At 44.9% G+C, this 23,980-nt stretch overlaps 1 protein-coding gene across 1 annotated transcript in view; it reads left to right on the top strand.

Annotated features, from left to right (window-relative positions):
- CCDC146 (coiled-coil domain containing 146) overlaps positions 1-23,980 on the top strand; it is a 182,900-nt gene that overhangs the window by 152,759 nt on the left and 6,161 nt on the right. The window contains exons 10-15 of the mRNA XM_062198851.1: positions 3,457-3,552; positions 5,828-5,998; positions 15,661-15,749; positions 15,843-16,007; positions 17,160-17,384; positions 18,943-19,171. Coding sequence (XP_062054835.1) covers positions 3,457-3,552; positions 5,828-5,998; positions 15,661-15,749; positions 15,843-16,007; positions 17,160-17,384; positions 18,943-19,171 — 975 coding nt within the window. The remainder of the gene's footprint in view (positions 1-3,456; positions 3,553-5,827; positions 5,999-15,660; positions 15,750-15,842; positions 16,008-17,159; positions 17,385-18,942; positions 19,172-23,980) is intronic.

Genomic DNA, 23,980 nt, shown 5'->3' with positions numbered 1-23,980 from the left:
CCCAGAAGCATTAGCAGGGAGCTGGATCAGAAGTGGAACAGATAGGACTTGAACTGGCACCAATATGGGATGCTGGCAATGTAGGCAGTGCCTTTGCCTGCTATGCCACAACACCAGCCCCTCTTTTTGTTGTATAAGATTGCTTTAGCTATTTGGAGTCTTTTTTGTTTCCATACAAATTTTAGCAGCATTTTTTTCTAGATCAGAGAAGAATGTCCTTGGTATTTTGATTGGGATCATGTTGACTAAGAAAAATTTGAAGAATGTGCAACTCTTAAACAAAAGTGTCATGATGCTTCTAACTATTCAGTTCACAAAATAGCACTCTTATAATATAAAACTAACAGAAATTGAAATCCTTGGGCCAGCGCTGTGGCATAGCGGGTGAAGCCACCACCTGCAGTGCCAGCATCCCATACGGGTGCTGGTTTGACACCTAGTAGCTCCACTTCTAATCCAGCTCTCTGCTATGGCCTGAGAAAGCAGTAGAAGATGGCCCAAGTCCTTGGGCCCCTGCACCCAAGTGGGAGACCCAGAAGAAGCTCCTGGCTCCTGGCTTCAGATCAGCACAGCTCTGGCCATTGTGGCCAATTGGGAAGTGAACCAGCAGATGGAAGACCTCTCTCTCTCTCTCTCTCTGTCTCTCTCTCCCTCTCCCTCTCTCTGCGCTTCTCCTTCTCTCTGTGTGTAACTCTGACTTTCAAATAAATAAATAAATAGATATTTAAAAATCCTCTTCCTTCATTGATTTTGAGCAAAATCTTTGCTAGTACAGGTTCAGGGATGGACTAAGTTCCTCTTTGACCTGAATAACTATCATTAGCCCCTCCATAGCCCAGCCACTGCCCACAATTGGCAGGACTTAAAAACAGGAGTGGATCAGGCCAGTCACTCCCAATGAGTATTTCAGACTTGCATGAAATCCAAGGAGGAGAAAAATGAAAGATAAGCATAAGGGCTCTGGCTCTCCATCAGAACAAATCTCCCCCTGGAGACAGTTTGCTTGGGTCTCCTATGGCTTCTGACTGTGCAGGAAGACTCTCCCAGAAACCAAGGACACAGGCCTCATGGGAGTTTGAAATATTTCAGAGAAAAAAAAAAAAGAAAACATTAAAGTGTTAAACTGAGGTTTGCTGGTATCAAATAACTGGGATGTTTACAGCAACAGAATATTGTCTAAGGTTCTAGCTTTTATAAAAGTTACAGGTGCATTGAAAATACCTGCAAGATGGGGCTGGCGCCATGGCGCAGTAGGTTAATCCTCCACCTGTGGCACCGGCATCCCATATGGGTGCTGGTTCTAGCCCTGGCTTCCCCTCTCCCAATCCAGCTCTCTAATATGGCCTGGGAAAGCAGTATAAGATGGCCCAAGTCCTTGGGCCTCTGCACCCACATGGGAGACGGTGAGGAAGCACCTGGCTCCTGGCTCAGATAGGCACAGCTCCAGCTGTTGTGGCCATCTGGAGAGTGAACCAACAAAAGGAAGACTTTTCTCCCTGTCTCCCCCTCTCAATGTCTGTAACTCTACCTCTCGAATAAATAAATAAAATCTTAAAAAAAAAATACCTGCAAGAATCAATGCCAAAGTATTTAACAGTGACTCCTGGGGAATAAGTAGCATTGGACATAGAGGTATGGAGAAAAAGCTTCCTTCCTTACCTGACACATTTCTGTAGTTTGGTTGCAATAAACACAGGTTTTTATGAAGTGTTAAATGCTATGCTACAAGAACCGAAATAAAGAAAATAAGTAACCTTACACAGGCTGCTGACGCATGCAGTTTGGGGCTCACAAAAGTAATAGCACAAATATCTCAGGTCATCTCAGACCACGTAATCAGAATTTTGAACTTGTTAGGTGTGTGTTTTCCTGCTGCCTTAGGGAAGACGTCAGGAGAGTTCTAGCCTAGTTTCCAGATTGCTTTAGGAGGTTTCCTTCAAAACTACTGTCAATCAGATTTGCAGTTCTGCTTCAGCAAGTAACAGAAACTTAACTCCGCTGCCTCACATAGGAAAAGCCCCGAGGCAGGCACAGCAGGGAACGTCCATGGCGTTGGAGTCCCGGCCTTTCAGCTCCCCTCTCTGCCCTCCTTCCTGTGGATGCTGCTTCCTCCTGGCTACGAGATGGCCTTTCCTCCCTTAGCATGGGCCACTGTGGGAAAGTGGCGGGCCAGAGAGCAAAATGCACTGGGCTGGCTTTGTCTTTTGGGCAGGAAAACAGGGGCCAGTAGACTTGCACTCACATTTCAGGGGCTTGTCCTGCGTGGTCAGCCCCAGCCACACAGGGGTCTGAGAATGTCTGGATACCTTGCAACGCTGAGCAAAAACGGAGTTCTGTTCATGGGGACACCATGGAGGTTTGGTACCAACAACTCACCTTGTCTCCTCTTCCACAAACCAAGCACACTGATTTATAGAGAATTGAAAAGGGCGTCAGAGAAGCAGATAGAATGCAAAAACGAATACAGCTCATTGCTGTATAGTTTGTACTGCAAAACGCTGGACATAACCAAGGAGTTTGAGACCACAAGCCTGGAAAATAAATCTACTGGAACCTTTAGTGGATATTGTGCCTGGTGAATGTGATCCCATCATATTTTATATCAAAAATGTGTAAGCTCTCCTGGGCCTGGTCAGCACTCATGTACCTTGAGTCTACACATGGTAGCAGAACAGGAAGAGCATTGGCAACTCCCAGCGCAGCCCTAGCAGAGAACCAGGCAGGGACCCAGGATGCTGGCTGGACCTCCTCTGTCCAGGGGGCCTCACCTTTCCAAAAGCAGAAAGGTGAGTGACTTCTTGGGTTTTCCACAGAGGCGTCCCTAGTGATTCAAGTCTTAGAACCTTACTAAACGCTTAGTCAATGTTCAATAAATATTAGCTATTGTTAGTAAGATTTATCTTATTTTTAAAAAAAAAGATTTCTTATTTATTTAGAAGACAGAGTTACAGAGAGGCAGAGGCAGAGGTAGAGAGAAAGGTCTTCCATCACTCCCCAAATGGCCACAATGGCTGGAACTGTGCCGATCCGAAGCCAGGAGCCAGGAGCTTCTTCCAGGCCTCCCATGTGGGTGCAGGGGCCCAGGGACTTGATCCATCTTCTACTGCTTTTCCAGGCCATAGCGGAGAGCTGGATCGGAAGGGGAGCAGCCAGGACTTGAACCAGCGCCCATAGCTTCACCTGCTACCACCACAGCACCGGCCCTGATTTATCTTATTTCTAAGTGAAAAAAAATTTAGATAAAAACATTGCAGCTGGTGAATGATAGATTTTTGGTAGACCTTCAAGTTTTAGTTCACCAGGATTTTATAAAGAATATTCCGTATAATGGGCAATTCCTGTAAGACAACGAATCATGATTTGCCAACAGTTTTAGAAAATATATGGTGAGGTCAGCTACGTGACATTGCAAATTTCTTTCTGACATAAATGCCTGTTTTAAATTTTTATTTCCAGCTTGAAACTTTTCCCAAAGAGGCTTCTACATTGTCTGAGAAAAGGAGAGAGCGCCACAAAGAAGTTGAATTAATCAAGAGGAATTTGGCCCAACAGGTGAACAGTAACTTTCACTTAAGTTTCTAAGAATGGTTAATAAAAAAATCGGTGTGCTTTTTCCCCACAAGCCTTTGATTTCAGGTATACAGACTTAATGCACTTCCTAAATACAACTTTAGGAACATAGTGATTCTTCCCACCCACACACCTACCCTTCTTCCTCCTCCCTCTCCTATTTCCATTCTTAGTTGTTTTTTTTTTTTACTAAGATCTATTTTCAGTTAACTTTTTACATATAAGATTAACTGTATACTAAGTAATGAGTTCAACAAATTGTATGAAAAAAAGTAACTGTTCCTCATCAGTGGAGGGGGCTGTTCAAAGTCATCACACCTCAAAGTGTCAGTTTCACCTCCATCATTTTGGAGGCTCCGTTTGTTCCCAGAGATCATGGAGAACATACAGTATTTGTCCTTTGGGGACTGGCTTATTTCGTGCTTTTTAAAAACACAATTTTTTGAGAGGGAGGGAAATGGAGCTCCCATCCACTGGTTCACTCCACACATCCCAGAGTGGCCTGAGCTGGGCTGGGTGTGGAGCCAGAGCTGGAAACTCAGTTCAGGTCTCCCACGTGCATGGCAGGGCAAACCGCCTGAGCCATCAGCTCTGCCTCCCAGGGTCTGCATTGGCAGGAAGCTGGATTCAGGAGCAGGAGCCAGGAAATGTACCTGGGCACTCTGAGATGGGACACAGGCCTCATAACCACCTCTTAACAGCTCAGCCAGGGTCAGATGTACAGTGGGGTAAGCTGCTGCTTGGGTATCATCTGTGTGCCATATCAGAGGGCCTGGGATCAAGACTGGCCTCTACTTCCCATCCAACTTCCTACTAATACACACCTGGGGAGGCAAATGATGGTTCAAGCACTTAGATCCCTGCCACCCATGTGAGAGACCTGGATGGAGTTCCTGGCTCCTGCCTTCCGCTTGGCCCAGCCCTAGCTATTGCAGGCATTTGGGGAGAGAACCAGTAGATGGAAAATCAGTCAATCTCTCTCTCTCTCCCTCTCTCTCTCCCTCTTTCTCTCTCTCTCTCTCTCTCCCCCTCTCTCTCCCTCCCTCCCTCACTTGCTCTGCATTTCAATTAAAATAAAAAATAAACTTAAAAATGAGACCACAGTTGTGTTTTAAATCATGCTCCATGAAACCTCCTAAATAAGAGTCATCAAATAGTGTGGTGCTGCATGGACCCAGTCCCTCATCCTAGAGTTCACTGCAGTCAGATTAAATGTGAGAAAGAAAATAGTAAATTGCAACTGGCAAAAATTACATCAACAAAGGGCTGGCATTGTGGCACAGTGGGTTAAGCTGCCACTTGAAATGCTGTCTTCCCATCTTGGAGTGCCAGTTTGAGTTCCCACTTCTCTGCTGTGCACGTGGGAAGGCACAGAGGATGGCCCAAGTACTTGGGCCCTGCCACCCACATGGGAGCTCCTGACTTCGGCCTCACCCAGCTCTTGCTGTTGCAGCTGTTTGGGGAGTAAACCTTCAGATGGAAAGTATCTCTCTCCCCCTCTGTCATTCTGCCTTTCAAATAAATAAATTTTTTAAAATTATATGAATGAATCAGATTTTTAAATAAGAGGCTATTGGTTACATTACAAGTAAAAAACAATGCTTGATTACCTCATGTCTCATAAAATTTCAAATTTATTTAAAGATTTATTTTATTTATTTGAAAGAGTTACAGAGAGAGGTAGAGACAGAGAGAGAAAGAGAAAGAGAGAGAGACAGAGAGATCTGCTGCTGGTTCACTCTCCAAATGGCCATAAGGCCAGAGCTGAGCCAATCCAAAGCCAGGAGCTTCTTCTGGGTCTCCCACGCAGGTGCAGGGGCCCAAGCACATGGACCATCCTCCACTGCTTTCCCAGGCGCATCAGCAGGGAGCTGGATCAGAAGTTGAGCAACCGGGACTCGAACTGGCACCCATATGGGATGCCAGCACCACAGGCTAGGGTTTTCACCCACTGCACCACAGTGCAGGCCCCTCAAGTTTATTTTTTTACTGAAACTACTTTTTAAGTATTTTAAAACATTCTATTATGTTTCTTCTTATAGTCACTTGGAAATATGATCTTAACAAGAAAAAACACTATCATGTTTACCCATTGGCTTTCATTTTCTTCTATAGAATAAAAATATTGTAGCTAAGAAAGTACACTTACTATGTTTTATGATTTAATAAAATTCTACACGGGAAAGACAAAGTCTAAGATACTAGTCTTATAGTGCTCCTTCAAACAAAGCATAACTATTAATTTATTTTTCAAAAGAAAATTCTAACAGATGCTGAAGCCAAGGCAGTAGAACAACAACTTACAGAAGAAAACAAGCTTTTAAAGGAGCAAGAAAATATGCGAGACCTGGTCTTCAACCTTGTCCATATGACTCAAATCAAACTCGATGAAAGGGAGCAAAAGTCCAAGGATTTCCTGAAAGCTCAGGTAATGACATTTTCTTGTATCCACCAATTTCTGCAAGAGTGCATGGACGCCTCATTTTTGTGCAATGCCTGTTAGAAAGTGCTAATGGTAAGTCACCTTCAAGTTCCAATGACTGTCAATCTTCCCTAAGCCAGACTCACTCATGCACTGAAAAGTAGTCCCAGGATTTAAATAGCAGTAGTCAGCAATCTAGGGAGAAAAGAAGAGGAACGACAGTGAGCAGATGTCTAGGTCAGCTCACGAGTTCAGTAGGGTTAAGGCAGGTACCTCCCGTGGACAGGGCTGGCAGCTGCATAGGTCACAGCTGTCATCCGGGACTCACTTCTATCTCAGATTCACTGTGATTTGCCTAGAAACAACTCAAGAGCAAGAGCACCTAACAGCTCTTTCTCCCTCGTGCATCAAGCCAGGACCATTTAAACCAGTGCCACTCTACCCCTTAGTTATTGACTCTGCCATGGCAACACCCAAAAACAAAACCATCCTGGCACACTAGCTAAAATTCTAACATTACAATCACTTACTGCATGTAAGGAGTTACGTCCAGACTATGCCCAAAGGTCTCTGGAAAATGGATACGATGCAACACTCAAACAGAATACCTGGATGTATTATGGACCCAGATATTGGCTAAGTGCGAGCTCCGCTCTCTGAGTGTCTGCATGGGGATGGCATCCCTGCTCACTTCCTAGAAAGAACCCATTCACATCAGAGCAGTGCTGAGCAGTGACGTTAAATGGATCTCGCAGAGAAGACGGGAGGAGGAGACCTGTATCATAGAACCCACCGCAATCTCTTCATGTCCCCCATTCCGTGTTTGGTTTCCCACCTTAGCATTTGAAGAACTAAAGGGAGTTCAGCATGGTTGGCTCATGGTAAGATGGGGGGGGGGGGGAGGGGTGAGACAAGACAGCAGGGGAGTTCAGAGGGCCAGAGTCATGACCTCCCCAGGGGGGTCCACCGTCAAGACTGCTGCAGGCCGGGCAGAATTCACAGGAGACTTGGGCGTTGATAAAGACGACAAACAGCAGTCATGGAGGAATGGAGGAAGGAAAGGCAGCCCGAGAGGAGGAGGAGGAGGAGGAGGGGCAGGGGCAGAACAAGCAGAGGGAACCAAGGTGCAAGCTGGCGTCCCCACCAAGGCTGGAGTCTGGAACCGGGCCCTTCAGAGCTGTGTTCTCAAAACAACCTGGTGTTGGCTGGGAAGGTCCACTCATTGAGTTTTCCCTAGTTAGACACTTGCTCTTCGTTAAGTTCTAGAAGGTGTCCTTATTTGTTGTGCAGCAAAACTGATCTATTTTATAGGTAACTTCCAGTCTCAAAAACTGATGCATATGTGATCTATGAGTGAGTTGATATTTGGAAACCAAACCTCAGCATTAAATGAGCTAATTCATATTAAAGCACAAGACAGGTCTCCCATTTGAGATATGGAAATCAATATAGGAAAAATATTGTGTACTCCCTGGGTAGTCTTTTTCATACTTTAATTTTTAATAAGTTTTTTAACAGATTCAATGTGATTTGTAAATGCAATTCTAAGAATGTACTCCCTTCCTCCCTCCCCTTCTCTCCCTCCTTTTTTCCTTCTCCCTTTTTTTTTAGTTTTTGAGATAACATTTTAAAATTACATTACAGTAAAAAAGCTTAATACTTCATTGAATAAGAAGTTTAACTGGTAAAAAGCAAAAAGACCCTAGTTTACTGGGAATATAAACAACAGCTATAAACAATAATTAAATGGAAGAATGACCATTTCACCCATATACAATAACTTTTAGAGTAATCAAAGATCATTAAAATTATAGTAGGATAACATTCTTAACCATTGGTTTGACAAAGGTATAAATGTTTTACAAAACTGTGTTTGCAGCACTGCTGATAGATAGACATTTCTTTCTTTTCTCTTCCTTCTTTGGTTTTTAAACTTTAGCTCCCATATATAAGGGAGCAGTGTTTGTCTTTCTGGGTCTGGCTTAGTTCAGTCAGCATGGTGTCCTCCAGTTGGGTCCATTTTGCTGCACATGGTAGAATTTCATAAATTTTTATAGCTGAATAATACTCCCAATGTGTGTATATACTACATTTTCATATCCATTCATCTGATGATGGACACTTCGGTTGATCCCAAATTTTGGCCATTGTGAACAGTGATGCTATAAACATGGTGGTGCAGGTACCTCTTTGATACATTGTGTTCAAGACTTTGGGTATATATGCAGTAGTGAGATTGCTGGATCATATGACAAGTCTATTTCTAGTTTTCCACAGATACTGCACTAATTTGCATTCCACCAACAGTGTGTTAGTGTTCCCCGTTGTCCACATCCTCACCAGCGTTTGTTACTCTCTGTGTTTTGGAATTTAGCCCTTCTTAGACGGGTGAGGTGATATCTCACTGTGGTTTTGATTTGCGTTTCCCTGATGGCTAGTGTTGTTGAGCATTTTTTCATGTATTTGTTGGCCATTTGTGTTTGTTCTTTTGAAAACTGTCTATTGAAGTCCTTTTCCCACTTCTCAATTGGACTGGTGGGTTTTTTAGGTTGAGTTTTTTAAATTGCTGATATATTTGGGATATTAATCCTTTGTCAGATAGGTGGTTTGCAAATATTTTTCCCATTCTGTTGGGTGTCTCTTCAGCCTGTTGAATGCTTCCTTTGCTGTGCAGAAGTTTGAGCTTGATATATTTCCATTTATTTGGCTTTCCTTTTGTTGTCTGTGCTTTGGGGGGTCTTGTTCAATAAGTCATTCCCTACACCAATGTCTTGGAGTGTGTCCTCTATGTTTTCTTCCAGCAACTTCATAGTCTCAGGTCCTAAATTTAGGTCTTTATTCCATCTTGAGTTGATTTTTGTATATAGTGAGAGGTATCAATCTAATATCATTCTTCTACATATATCTATCCAGTTCTGCCAGCACCATTTGTTGAAGAGATTATCCTTACTCCACTCTATGGTCTGAGAACTTTGGTCAAAAATCAGTTGGCTGTATATATGTGGATTAACTTCTGGGCTATTATGTTCCACTGATCTATGGATTGATTTTTATGCCACTACTATGCTGTTTTAATTATGATAGCTTTACAGTATGTTTTGAAATCAGATATTGTGATGCCTCCAGCTTGGTTTTTCTTGCTCAGAATTGCTTTAGCTATCCTGGGTCCTTTTTGATTCCATATGAATTTTAGGACTTTTTCTTTTTCTTTTTCTTTTTTTTTTTTTTTTTTTTTTTTGACACGCAGAGTGGACAGTGAGAGAGAGAGACAGAGAGAAAGGTCTTCCCTTTGCCGTTGGTTCACCCTCCAATGGCCGCCGCGGTAGGCGCACTGCGGCCCGTGCACCACGCTGATCCGATGGCAGGAGCCAGGTGCTTCTCCTGGTCTCCCATGGGGTGCAGGGCCCAAGCACTTGGGCCATCCTCCACTGCACTCCCTGGCCACAGCAGAGAGCTGGCCTGGAAGAGGGGCAACCGGGACAGGATCGGTGCCCTGACCGGGACTACAACCCAGTGTGCCGGTGCCGCAAGGTGGAGGATTAGCCTAGTGAGCCGCGGCGCCGGCTAAATTTTAGGACTTTTTTGTGACTCTAAAGAATGCCATTGGTATTTTGATAGGGATTGCATTGAATCTGTAAATTGTTTTAAGTAATATAGACATTTTACTGATATTGATTCTTCCAATCCATCAGCAAGGAATATTTTTCCATTTTTTGTATGTCTTTGATAATTTCTTTCATCAATGTTTAATGTTTATTGTAGAGCTCTTTCACTTCTTTGGTTAAACTTATCCCTAAATATTTTATGGTTTTTGGTAGCTATTATAAATGGGACTTCTTTCTTGATTTCTCTTTCTGTAAGTTCATCATTAGCATACAAAAATGATACTGATTTTATATGATTATTTTGTAAACTGCAACTTTACTGAATTGGTTTATCAATTCTAACAGCTTTTTGATGTAGTGTTTAGGTTTTTCCACTTACAACATCATGCCATCCACAAACATGGATAATGTGACTTCCTCTTTTCCAATTTTGATGCCATTTATTTCTAACTGCTCTTGCTAAAACTTCCAGTACTATATTGACTAAGATTGGTGATGGTGGATCCTTGTCTCGTTCCAGATCTGAGATGAAATGCTTTCAGTTTTTCCCCATTCAGTAGGATATTGGCTGTTGGTTTGCCATATATTGCCTTTATAATTTTGAGGAATGTGCCTTCTATACCTTATTTGTGAAATTTTTTTTTCATGAAGGGGTGTTGAAACTTATCAAATGATTTCTCTACATCTATTGAAATGACCATGTGGGTTTTGTTCTTCATTCTATTGATGTGATTTATGATGTTTATTGATTTGTGAATGTTGAACCGCCCTTGCATTTCTGCAATAAATCCCACTTGATCATGATGTATGATCTTTTTGATGTGGTTTTGGGTTCAATTTGCTAGTATTTTATTGAAAATTTTTGCGTCTATGTTCATCAAGGATATGGGTCTGTAGTCTTCTTTTTGGGTCCTGAATTTGGTTTTGGTATCAGAGTAATGCTGGCCTCATAAAAATAGCGTGGTAGAATTCTATCCTGTTCTATATGTTGGAATAGTTTGAAAAGTATTGGAGTTACTTCCAATTTGAACATATTGTAGACTTCAGTAGTAAAGTTATCAGGTCCTGGACTTCTCATTGATGAAAGAATTTTGATTACTGCTTCTTGTTTCTTGGGATGGGTCTATTTAGGTTGTCTGTATCTTCTTGGTTTAATCTTGGAAGGCTATTCAAATCCAGGAATTTATCCATTTCTTCAAGGCTTTCTGGTTTATTAGCATAGAGTTCTTCATTGTAGTTTCTTATGATCCTTTGTAGTTCAGTGTTATCAGTTGTAATGTCTCCTTTATCCCTGAGTTCTTTTTTGTTAGTCTGGCCAGAGGTTTATCTATTTCATTTATCTTCTCAAACAACCAACTTTTTGTTTTGTTGATCTCTTGTATTTTATTTCAATTTCATTTATTTCTGCTCCAATCCTTTATTTGTCACCTACTGCTGATTTGGATTTGGTTTGTATTTTTCTAAGTTTTCAAGATACATCATTAGACCTTTGAGACTTTTTTTTTTTTTTTGACAGGCAGAGTGGATAGTGAGAGAGAGAGACAGAGAGAAAGGTCTTCCTTTGCCGTTGGTTCACCCTCCAATGGCCGCCGCAGCCAGCGCGCTGATCCAATGGCAGAAGCCAGGTGCTTCTCCTGGTCTCCCATGCGGGTGCAGGGCCCAAGCACCTGGGCCATCCTCCACTGCACTCCCTGGCCACAGCAGAGAGCTGGCCTGGAAGAGGGGCAACCGGGACAGAATCTGGTGCCCCGACCGGGACTAGAACCCGGTGTGCCGGCGCCGCAAGGCGGAGGATTAGCCTAGTGAGCCGTGGCGCCGGCCAAGACTTTTTTTAATGTAAACACTTGGTACCGTAAACCATTTTCTTAGTACTACTTTCACTGTATCCCACAGGTTTCTATATGTTTTCATTTTCAATATTTCAACAAAGTTTTTTATTTCCTTTTTAATTTCTTCAATGACCTATTTAATTTCTAAGTTTTTTTGTTTAATTTCTAAGTGAGTGTCCTATTCTTATTGATTTCTACTTTTAATCCTTTATGGTCTGAGAAGACACATGGCATAATTTCAATCTTTAAATTTACTGAGACTTGAATTGTGGCCTAATATGCGGTCTATCCTAGAAGATCCATGTGCTTATGAGGAGAATGTGTATTCTGTAGCTGTTGGGTGAAACGTCCTGTAAATGTCTTAGGTCCATTTGCTCATTAGTGTGTTCCAACTCCAATGTATCTTTATGGATTTTCTGTCTGGATAATGTGTCCACTGACGATAGTGGGGTGTTGAAGTCACCCACTGTTACTGTATTGTAGTTTCTCTCTCCCTTTAGGTCTAATAGTATTTTCTGTATTTATCTGCACGATTTTGTGTTGGGTGCATATATATTTATGATTGCTATGTCTTCTTCTGAATCAAACCTCTTATCAAAATGTAAGGTCCTCTTTTTACAGTTTTGGACTTAAAGTCTGTTTTATCTGCTAGCAGAAGAACTACACGTGCTTGCTTTGGGTTCCATTTGCCTGGTGTCTATTTTTCTGCCCTTCACCCTCAGTCTGTGTGCATCTGTTTGTAAAGTGAGTTTCTTTTAGGCAGCATATAGTGAGACAATGATTTTTTTATCCATTCAGCCAACCCAGGTGTTTTTTGTGGTGAATTTAACCATTGCATTTCAAGGTTAGTAAAGGGTAACTTTGCTAGATATAATATTCTTGATTGGAAGTGTTTTTTGTTTTTTGTTTTTTGTTTTTTTTTTTTTGACAGGCAGAGTGGACAGTGAGAGAGAGAGACAGAGAGAAAGGTCTTCCCTTTGCCGTTGGTTCACCCTCCAATGGCCGCCGCGGTAGGCGCACTGCGGCCCGTGCACCACGCTGATCCGATGGCAGGAGCCAGGTGCTTCTCCTGGTCTCCCATGGGGTGCAGGGCCCAAGCACTTGGGCCATCCTCCACTGCACTCCCTGGCCACAGCAGAGAGCTGGCCTGGAAGAGGGGCAACCGGGACAGGATCGGTGCCCCGACCGGGACTAGAACCCTGTGTGCCGGCGCCGCAAGGCGGAGGATTAGCCTAGTGAGCCGCGACGCCGGCCGGAAGTTTTTTTTTTTCCTTTGAATACATCATTCCACTCTCTTCTGGCCTATAGGGTTTCCACTGAGAAGTCTGATGTTAATTTGTTTTCCTTTACATGTAACTTGATGCTTTTTCTTACTATCTTTAGGGATCTCTCCTTGCCTTTAGCTTTTGACAGTTTGACAATATGCCTTGGAGAAGACCTTTTTTGGTTGAGTCTGCTTGGGCTTCTCTGAGCTTCTTGTAACTGGATGTCTATGTGTCTTTTAAGATGTGGGAAATTTTCAACTATTATTTTGCCTTTTCCCTTTTCTTCTCCTTCAGGAATACCTGTAATATGAATATTTGGTCATTTAGTGGTATCCCATATTTCACATAGACTTTCCTCATTTTTATTTTTGTCTAATTGGGCAAAATTTCGAAATTCTCATCTTTGGGGTCAAATTCCTTCCTCCTCTTGGTCTATGCTGCTGTTAAAGCTCTCAATCATGTTTATTTCACTGATAGAATTTTTGGAGATAAAACTTGTTAAGAAGAACCAAACTGAAGATTTTATCTCCTTAGTAATATTTTCATTCATGTCACTCATTGATGTCCTCATTTCTCTAACCTGTGTCCTGTTGAATCTTGTTAAGTTTCCTTACAATCATTATTTTGAATTCTGTATTTGTCATTTCATCAATTTCCTTCATTTCGGCTCTCATTCTCAGTGATTACTGTGTTCTTTTGGAGGCGTCATGCTACCTCCTTTATGTCTCCTGTGTCCCTACATTGAGTCTGCCCATGTGGTGTACTCTTCTTTATGGAGTAGGTTTTATTGTAAAAGCGTTTTATGGTTCAGTTGGTATGCAGGGTATTGCTGCTTGGACCGTTGCTTTGGTTCTAAGTGAGCCCAGGAGTGTAGTCTGAGTGGCTGCCTTCATCTTAACCAGTGTCAGCTGTGTATTTACTGGCCACCGTGGACTAGTTTGCTGCAGCTTATAGATACAAAAGTGGCTTTGAAATGAATACGATTTTCCCTGGTGTGTTTCTTTGGTCCGCAGAGTTCGGTGTCCCTGATGGATGTGATAACCAGGGCCTTGCTCTTGGTGCTGTGGGAAACAGGGATGGCTGCCCCCTTGTCCCACTGGCAAGCCTGGGAGATGCCAGGGCTTGTGGCCCAATTGCTGTGGCTCTAGGACTGTGTCATACAGATGGACCCTTCCTCAGGAGAGTCCAACTGGTGCTGTGGCTTCTAATACCTACAGCCCTAGTCCTAGACTAAGGGATGGGAACTGAACCCTGTTCCAGTCCTACAGGGGGACTACAAAGTACACAGGAGATTTTACTCTCAAGGGTTTGAGTCCAGGGAGGTGGAAAGCAGGTAGGTTCCGCCTGTGTCCACCACATAGATTCCAGTGGCACTGAGAAATTTAGAATGGTTAGAGCCATGGGGTTGCAGGGTGTAGTGACATCATTACCCAGATCTCCCAAGATGGGGAGTTTTTTTATGGGCTGCTTCTGGTACTAGCCCCCAAAAGCTAAGGTGGGTCCCCTTTATTCACAGAGTATGCGAGCATAGTCCTGGGGCTAATCCCCCAAACTCCCACAGTTGCAGTTCAGGGGATCTGTCCTTTGTCCCACATGTTGCCCTGTGATGCTGGCGGAATGGAGGTGGACTGCATGACTTCTCCCTGTGGAGTACAGCACTCTGGGTGTGGGAGCGGGGAGGACAGGAGCCAGGCAGCTGCTCTGTCCCAAGCCCTGACAGTAGCTCAGCCCGCAGTCAGCTTCCCAGGCTGAAGTCCAAGTCAGTGGGTGACTGTGGAGTTCCCTTTCCGCAGAAACTGCGAGCAGTGCGGTACACGGCAACTTCTTCCTACCTCGACCTAAGATGGCGGCTCACAGCCATCTGTCTTCTCTCCTCGTGTCCCCCCCCCCCCTTTTTTTTTTTTAATTCTTCAAAAATTTCCATCAGTGAAAGCCACAGAAATGTAGTCCTTCCTTCGTTTTTACATATCCCAGCGCAGCTTAAGTTACTGTAGCTATACCCTGCTCAGCCATCTTGGATTTCCTCTCCCTGGGTACTCTTAGCACTGGAAATTCATCTGCGAAACCTTAGCTGTCATTTCCTTAGGAAAGAGGGCCATCTTATTCTACTTTCACACCACATCCATGTGCCTTAAAAAAAGACAAAAGATGAAAGGGAAAAGCAATGTTGCTAAGCCCCTCAGGGTAGGGTAGATGCTATCACATTATAATATGTTCTATTCTTTATACTTTTATTGTTGATTCTTTATATGGTAACCTGAGTGTTAGTTTCTTCTTGATTCCCATTTTCACTGAGAATAACATTAAGTAAATTTCTCACATCAATTTTATCTCTGATGGCGAGTTTCTTTCCAACTACTTATGCCAAATGGGTTTTGTTTTCATTATTCCTTGGGAGAAAAAAAAAAACTGAGAAACCCTTCCTTCTGGTTTCTTCCAGAAAACACTTCATCTTTGAATATGTTTCTTATCCTAGATGAGTGACCACTATCTTTAAATTTGAAGAACTGGAGTATTTAGTACTTGGTATGTTCTAGGACTTTAGAATTATCACAGATTTCCTTAAAAAATATGCAATATGTTGCTCTCAGCTTGAAGCTTTATTATGTAGGAAAAAACACCCAACATGCAAAAGATGGAAAATCACTTTAAAAATCCTCTGTGTCTCTCACAAAACAGCTCAAGAGGGTTCAACTCATAACGTTTATCAGGCTTACTAGGAATCCTCCTGTCTCTCCAAGTTTCCCCCAGTTTTCCTCAGAACGAACCTGTGCAGGCTCCCATTCTTTGTCCGCTGTCCTCTCCCTTCCCTAAGCCACCCGTTGACCCAGCCAGCGTGGGTGGATTCAGAAGGCTGGGCAGTCCCGAGGTGGCCAGGATAGAATGTTCCCCCACGGACGGGAATGGCACAGGGTGAGGCTGGGAGTACTCGCGTGGCCTTCACTTCACACATAATTCTTACATTTCAGCAAAAATATAACAACATCGTTAAGGAAATCAGAGCAAAGGATCTCGAAATCAGGATCCACAGGAAGAAAAAACGAGAAATTCACCGAAGGTAAAAGAATTGCACGATTTGTCTGTGTAGGTGGTAGAGGAAACTGGTTTTTATTTTATAAGTTTCAAAAAAAAATACTTGGTATTTTCACAGACTCAAAAATTTTGCTAAACTGTACGACACAGTGCGAAATGAAAGAAACAAGTTTGTTAACTTACTTCACAAAGCTCACCAGAAAATAAATGAAATAAGACAACGGCACAAGATGTCATTAAACGAACTGGAAATTTTAAGAAATGGTGCGGTGACTCAAGAGAGGTACGTGGGTACTAACCATTGTCCTTCCAATGCATTGTCTTCTGTTTCCTTTATGCTTCTGAAAGATCCGGGGACAGCAAACTAGGAAGCAGTGACGTGTGTGTGAGCTGGGACACGCGTGTTTCAGTGCCCTGGCTCAAAGACAAAGTTCTAAGCATCTGGACACAGTGGCTTCTGCTTTCTGTTTGGGAGCCATATGTTTTTAGTAAATAAACTATAATATATATGATTTTCATTTGCCCAATTAGAAAAAAATACTGTACATCTGATCAGTTGCACTTATTAGCCAACATTTCATGGGCTTGCAGGAGCCAGGGTCCACAGTGCTCCTAAGAGGTAGCTCCCTGGATTCAAATCCCAGCCCTGACACTAATTAGCTGTGTGACCTTGAGCAAGCTACCTGGCCTCTCTGGGTTCACTTTCCTTATCTTAAGAATAATTCGTATTGCATTGGACTTCTCCTTATTCATGGGAGAACCCTTGTAAAAACCCTCAGAAGAGTGGCAAATGGTTTTATTAATGTATTGTTTGCCCAGTGCCAGGTTCTGTTGGGTCCTTTCATTTGTGTCAGTCCCAGGTCCCCAGAATCTCGACAGCCAAAATCTTCTACCATTGGTCATGATTGCCAAGGTTCCCTTCATAAAGATATTACACAATGGCCTCACCAAGGGAAGAAGAGTATGAAAAACACAATTTCCTGATCCAATTCTCACCCAACATGAAAGCCAAGCACCCTTTATGGAGGCCACGCCTTCATTCAGTACTTCCTGTGACCCTCTGCTGAGTCGAGCACCAGCCTAAGTCCAAGGTTAGGGTCACTTAGACCATCTCTGCCCTCCAGCCAGTGCGGTCTCCTACAGGGGACAGCATGCATCCAAAAGACTACGGGCTCTTGCTTTGGGGAAGGGGGAATGGCAGGAGCTTGGGACACGAAGCAAAGATGTCCTAATTCGGATGGGGGAGGAGCAGCTGAGGCCTAGGAACGTGACAGAACTTTCTGAAGAGTATCCGATGAGGCACGTCCACCGTCACTACTGCTATTGTCCTGCCAAAGGCCACGCTACAGCAAGAGCTACGGTGATACTCTTGTTTCCCGGCGAAGGAAACTCAAGAAAAATGATCCTCCTACCCCTTGTCCCATTATCTTTCCAGAGAGCTCCAAAACTCCATCCTGAAACACGCCAACAACGTCACCATCCGAGACAGCATGCAGAACGACGTGGGCAAGATCACGGCCAAACTGCAGGAAATGAAAGAGAAGAAGGAAGCGCAGCTGAGCAACATCGACAGACTCGCCAACACGATCACCATGATCGAGGACGAGATGGTGCAGCTACGCAAGAAATACGAGAAAGCCGTGCAGCTGCGCAACGAGAGGTAACCGGCAGGAACCTAGCGCGAGAGCCGAGTCCCGAGGTGCTCCGCGGAGAAATGGCACCCCTTTGTCTCCCTAGGCTTCACAGAGTGAGGACATTGACCTCCGGGGGTCTTAGGCTTTGGAGGGGAGGGGGCTTCGTGACTGGCCTGAAACCTTGTACGAGAGAAGGCAGGGGGCCAGTGTTGTCGCACAGAGGGTTAACACTTGGCACCCGACGTGGGCACTGTTTGAGTCCTGGCTGCTCCACTGCTGATCCAGCTCGCCGTAAGAGAGGCAGGCAAGGAGGGTTTGAAGATCAAAGTCCTTTTCCAGGCTACCATTCAGGATGCCTCCAATACAATCAGATTCTGTCAGCCTAATGGTTAGAAATAAGTCTTTGGAACTTGCGTCAATTTTTGTGGTAGGTTTGGTCTTAATGAAAATAAGAAACCATCCTCCCCATTCATTTGCAAAGAACATAAGGCCTTTGGAGTAGCATTATTTCTTCCAGGCTGCAATTATAGCATTCATCAATTTCCTATCTGAGAGCTCCCCCCCCCCCCCCCCCCAGCACTGTGCTCCGAGAACTCAGGGTGTGGGACTGTAGCTGCCCTCGAGTAACCACGTCTGGGTTAATTCTTGGTTTCGCATCACACTCTGATTTTGCATGTTTCTGTGTAAAGCATGGGGGTGCCAGACCCCGAGAGGACAGCATGGCTCCTGGCTTCTGTTGTCAAGGGGAATTGATCACAAGACGAGCCTCAGAAAAGGGAAAGACAAAACCACGTCCAACTCCGTGCACATTTGCTTTGAGGGTGGAGAGAAAGAGAGTGATTGAAGGGGGAGCCTGGGGAGCAGGTGGAAGAGCTGTAAGGTCCCATGAGGCACCACACAGTCTCCCAGGGCTGGCAGGTGTCCCCTGGAGGGAAAAGTCCTAGTTGGCTCCTGGCACAAACCAAGGCAGGTGAGCAAGTCATGTGCGCCCAGGCCCCCGCAGGATCAGCTGTGCCAGAACAGAGCCCCTGGAGTTAGAGAACTCTTTGTTTCCTCCCCATAGTCTCTTCTCAAAGAGGGGGGGGGGGGGTCTTTCCCCTGGCATGAATCCAAAGGACAGATTTTTGCCTGATGATGGGGAAATTAGCATAAAAAAATCTCTAACTTAAAAAAAAAAAAAATCTAAAGAGCCTGACAACTAAGAGCAGATGGCTCCGGAAACACTTTCCCTGGCCTCTTGCCTGCGCACTTCTGGCCAGGCCCTGGTTGGCAAGGCTGGCCCAAGTAAAAGCAGCTGCAAAACATTCGACTCTGGGGCCCCTTTGTTCGTGTCTTGGGAATGGCATTCTCTCCTAGCCCAGGAGACTGGTGGTGCTGGCAGAGACACTGCTGCCAGCCAGCCACACGGTCAGCCTCAGCGTTGAGATGCCAAAGCACCCGTCATGGCCCCAGGGAAGCTAAGGACCTGTTGTCTTGGGCGGGGGGAGGTGGTACCTTGATGTGTATTTTTGCACCATCGTGGTTGGTCAAGCAGCGTCCACCACACCCACTGAACATTGTTTCTGCTTCTCCATTGGCCCACAGCGGTGTCCAGCTGATAGAGCGGGAAGAAGAAGTGTGCATTTTCTATGAGAAAATAAATATCCAAGAGAAGATGAGGCTCAACGTGGAAATCGAAATCCACGTCCTGGAAGAAAAGATCCGCTTCCTGAAGCTCAAGATCGCAGAGGAGCAGAGACACATCCGTGTCACCCGGAAGCTCCTGCCGGTCAAGAGGGCCCTGGACGCCGACCTCACGGTGCTCCAGATTCAGGTAGGGCAGGGAGTTGGGGGACCCATGCTGGGGCCAGGGGCCTCGGCCTGCTTGCTAGGTCTGTAGGTTGTTCGGGTTCTTGCCCATGATCCAAACCATGCTCCTCCTCGTACCTGGGAGAGCCCCCAATCTCGTCTTGTGTCAAAATGCCTTTGAATGATGCTCCAGGCCTCTGAGTCACGGAGCTGCCTCTTCCCTTGGGCAGCCTGGTCTGCCTTTCTTGGAATTTAGACCCTCCCAGGATGCACTGCCAGCTCAGCTTCCTCACAGCTCAAAACTTCCAGATTCTAGGCTCCCACTCCCCCCAGGCTAACCTCGCTGTCCATTCATGCCAGAAAGAGCCTGGGGAACCGCCTCCCTCTTATTTTCTGGATTCTTGCCCTGTGTAGCGAGAGGTTGCCTGGAGGGAGTATACTGTTCGCTGGTCATCACCTGGAACTGGACTCCTCCTGAGTCTCTGTAGTTGCTAGAACTTAGCTGCCTGGCCTTTGATAGGACCTTTTAAGAAGTAGAATAAAGGCCGGCACCACGGCTCAATAGGCTAATCCTCCGCCTGCGGCGCCAACACACCGGGTTCTAGTCCCGGTCAGAGCACTGGATTCTGTCCCGGTCGCCCCTCTTCCAGTCCAGCTCTCTGCTGTGGTCAGGGAGTACAGTGGAGGATGGCCCCAGTCCTTGGGCCCTGCACCCCATGGGAGACCAGGAGAAGCACCTGGCTCTTGGCTTCGGATCAGCGCGCTGTGCCAGCCGCAGCAGCCATTGGAGGGTGAACCAAGGGAAAAAAGGAAGACCTTTCTCTCTGTCTCTAGAATAAAGCCAATGCAATTCAACCAGAAACTAGTAAAATAGAAAAGAGCATTATAAAGTTCTTTCTTCATTTTTTTTTCTTAATGGAGAAGAATTGTAACCTAAATTTTCCTCATTGATTCAAGTGTAGCAAAGAACAAATTCTAACCTATAACATGTTTTCTGCAACACTGGGTTTGTTTAATATTGTTGAGAGGCAGAAGGGGAGAGAGCAAGATCTTCCACTTGCTGGTTTGCTCCCCCAAATGCCCGTAATAACCAGGGTCTTGCCAAACCATAGTCAGGAGCTAGGAACTCAACCTGCGACCCCGGTGTAGGTGGCAGGGACCCAAGGAGCTGAGTCAGTACCTGGTGTTCCCTGGCAGGGGTGGGAACCTTTTTCCTGCCAAGGGCCATTTGTATATTTATAATATCATTCACGGGCCATACACCATTATCAGCTTGAAAAGAAGCCACTGTAGACTTATTGAAGTTCAAGTTCCACCTGCAGTGGCGGTGGCAAGGCCAGACCACATGATTTCTTGGGGCTTATCTATCTTGTGGGCCAGCCATTCCCACACCCCTCAGGGTGTGCATTAGCAGGAAGCAGGAATCCAGAGGAGAGCCAGAACTTGAACCTAGGCTCTCAAATGAAGATGTGGGTATCCCCACATTTGCTTCTGGATATCTTTCTAATTACACTTAAAATTATAAAAAATCTGGGGAGTGCTTTCCTTTTTTTTTTTTTTTTTTTTTTGGTAAGTCAATGTCATTAGCTCATGCTGCAGAATTTTTTTTAATCTTGTCAAGGTGTTGTGGGCTAGGTTAGGTTGAGTCTAAATTCCTATTCCAGGCTCTTGCCTCTTACTTAGAGAAGCATTCTAACTACAGGCACACATATGATGTCAAAGTGATAGTTTATTTAAAAAGTGAAGAAAGCATACACAGGCATTGTTGAGATAGAGTGGGCCAGGAAAGGAGAGGATGAGAGGGAGATTTGAGTACCCTGCTTCCTTGGGGAGACAGAGAAAAGAGTCCTCTTCCCCTTTGCCAGGGTTTTTATGAGCTTAGAAAGGGGAGTGGCTACAGGGTACCACCCCCATGCAGGTCCCAGGTAAGGGGAGGTACATCCTGGGGAAGGGGTGGATAGGATTGACTGACAAGTGAGTGGATGGGATTACTTGGGGCAAGGAAGGTGTGGCTACTAATTCATGGTCTTAATCTAGCTATCTTCCTTCTTCCATATCAAACGGGTTCATGGAACTGAATGATGGTCCTAGTTGCCTATTTCATGCCCTTTGAGTTAGCACAAACATGCCCAAATCCTGATTTCAGATTTTTTTTAACCCATGTTCCCACTCATTTCTTCAGTGACAGTAGCCCAGATTTAGGTTGATTGGTTGAAATGTCTTAGCCTCCCTCTGGTTCTGAGCTCTGCTTCCAACAAGTGATCCACCTGTGGGACACCCTCACCCAGCCTCAGCCTGTACCTGCATGAGACCATTCACGCAGGGTCCCTGTCTGTGGTGTGTGGGGTCTCAACACAGAAAGGCATAGACGATCACAGGTATCCGTGCCCTTCCAAGCTGTCTGGAGCCACTCCCTCTCTGGGGACAGTCCCCCAGTGCTGCACCTCTACAGCATACACACTGTGCTGGATTTCTCGGGCTCCTCTTTCCATCTCTCGCCTCCCCTCTCCCTCCCCAGCCTCCTCACCCCAGGTCACCCCCAGGAACTCCTCATTTGTCTCATTCCCTTCTACAGAATCGCCTGTTTGCTAAAACTTGGCTTCGGGTCCATCTTTGCTCATCCTCAACTATAAAGATGCCCAATAGAACAAAAGGACTTTAGAAGCATACATAACTTTCTTCTCTACTGTGCAAACATAGTCCTCGTGTTAACTCCAAATCTGTATTGCCATTCAATGGGTAAAATCAATGCTTCTTCGAAAAATCTACTTGGCATTTCATTCCACACAACCAGTTTTGCAGTGTGAAACACGAATTCGGTGCTACCCAGGAGGGACATGCGACTACATGTTCTCGCCACTTACCTCTCTTCCCAGAGCTGCTTCAAAGTTTATGAACAGCTGAGTGGAACAACTCCCACTCGTCTTTCAGCTGCACTCGACGGCTCACATTTTGTGCTCTGGAGGGCTGTGACGTGAGATTACAAATTTCAGATGGGCCAGGTTTGTGTTCTGCACAGCCATGCCCTGTGCCTATCATATCCTGTTATTTGTTATAGCTGCAGTGCCTTTTTTTTTTAATCTTCCCCTTTTTTGCATCATTCTTGGAATTCTGCTCAAGTTTGCGTTTTTTCCCCGTTTTGGGAAACAGTTTTTTTAATTGTCCCACTGCCTAATCCAGGACCCCACATGAGTCACAGTCTCCCAGTTCCTGCAATAATGGCTCTATTTTAGGTACTTTGGAAGCTCCAGGGACCATTTTAGGATACCAGGGCACTATTTTTTTTTTAATGGAAAAAATGAACCATTTTTGCTCCAGTGTTAAAGAGGAAATAAAATCAAGGCACGACTTTGACAAGCAAGCACCGTATTTTTTGTTCCTCACTGAGTTTCCTAATTAAGGAAAACATTAAGTGCTGTTAATAAACACATATACAAGTTTCCATTCTCTACTAAGGGCAATTAAGGAAAGTGGAGAGAAAAAAAAAAAAAACTACGTCACTACTTAGGATTCTTCTTCTAGGAACCTGTTTTGCTCTTAAATATCTAGGGGATCTTCAGAAAGTTCACGGAACAATGGGATGAAGCTAACACGCACTTCCCACAACCTTTCAAAGCCTCCGGGTCTTATCCATTTGATGGAAGATAAGGCTCAGTATCATGGGGTTGAGTCCAGGGGACAACTGGGGAAGCGAAGGCTTAGAGGAAGTCAATGACTTGCCTGTGGCTGACACAAGTCTTCAGCAGGAATGCGGAGAATGAGGTCTCCTGGTTGTCGTCACCACGTTCCACATCTCTTCCCCGAGAGCAGCATCTACCCATGACCGTATTTCCTCCTCCATCTCCAGTCTCACTGATTCCACAAATGTAGTAGATATGTAAGACCCAGAATTGGGAGGTTAGCAAAAAAGACACAAATGGCTCAGGCTGTCCCCAGTGTGTAGGTCGTGCTGACACAGCAATCTAGAATGTTCTTCCTCTTTGGGATGTCATGACACCCATGGGTAGCACAGGGTCCAGTGTTCTGTGTGCTAGCTACCTTGGTCTTCCCCATGGTCTTCTGCCACAGGATGAAGGATATAGAGCTTTTTATCCTTAAAAGTTGTTACTTGGGGCTGGTGCTGTAATGTCAGAAGGTTGGGCCTCTGCCTGCAGTGCCGGCATCCCATAGGGGCGCCGGCTCGAGTCCTGGCTGCTCCACTTCCAACCCAGCTCCCTGCTACTGGCCTAGGAAAGCAGTGGAGGATGGCCCAAGTGCTTAGGCTCCTGCACCCACATCAGAGACCCAGAAGTAGCTCCTGGTTTCTGCCTGGCCTGGCCCAGCCCCCACCACTGAGGCCATTTGGAGAGTAAACTAGCAGATGGAAGATTCTCTTTATTTGAAAGGCAGAGGTACAGAGAAATAAATCTTGTAAAAAAAAATATTTATGTGAGAAGCAGAGAAAGACAGAGCTCCCATGTAAATGCCTGTAACTGAAGCCAGGAGCCAGGAACTTGACCACATGGGTGGCAGGAGACCTGTTACTGAGCCATCACCACTGCCTCTCAGGGCCTGCGTTAGTAGGAAGCTGGAGTCATGAGCTGGGTTTTGAACCCAGGTACTCTGCCCTGGGACACAGGTGTCTTAACCACTAAGCCCAAGGCCCAGCTGGCTGTGTAATTTGAGCCCTGCAACCACAAAGCATCCCACAAATCTGAGTGGCCTTCAAATCCTTTCTGAAAAAGTGTAGGTTATGCTAAACAATGCATGGTTTTCTTTTTTAAAGAAAATTTGCAATTGAAGAAAACTTACCTTTCGATTCCATTTTTCCGTGAACTTTTAAAAGTACCCTTGT

Source organism: Lepus europaeus, chromosome 1 (genome assembly GCF_033115175.1).
Source record: "Lepus europaeus isolate LE1 chromosome 1, mLepTim1.pri, whole genome shotgun sequence".
In the NCBI taxonomy this organism is placed as follows: domain Eukaryota; kingdom Metazoa; phylum Chordata; class Mammalia; order Lagomorpha; family Leporidae; genus Lepus; species Lepus europaeus.
Note: the sequence above shows the minus strand (reverse complement) of the source record. Positions and strands in the feature narration are given on the sequence as shown.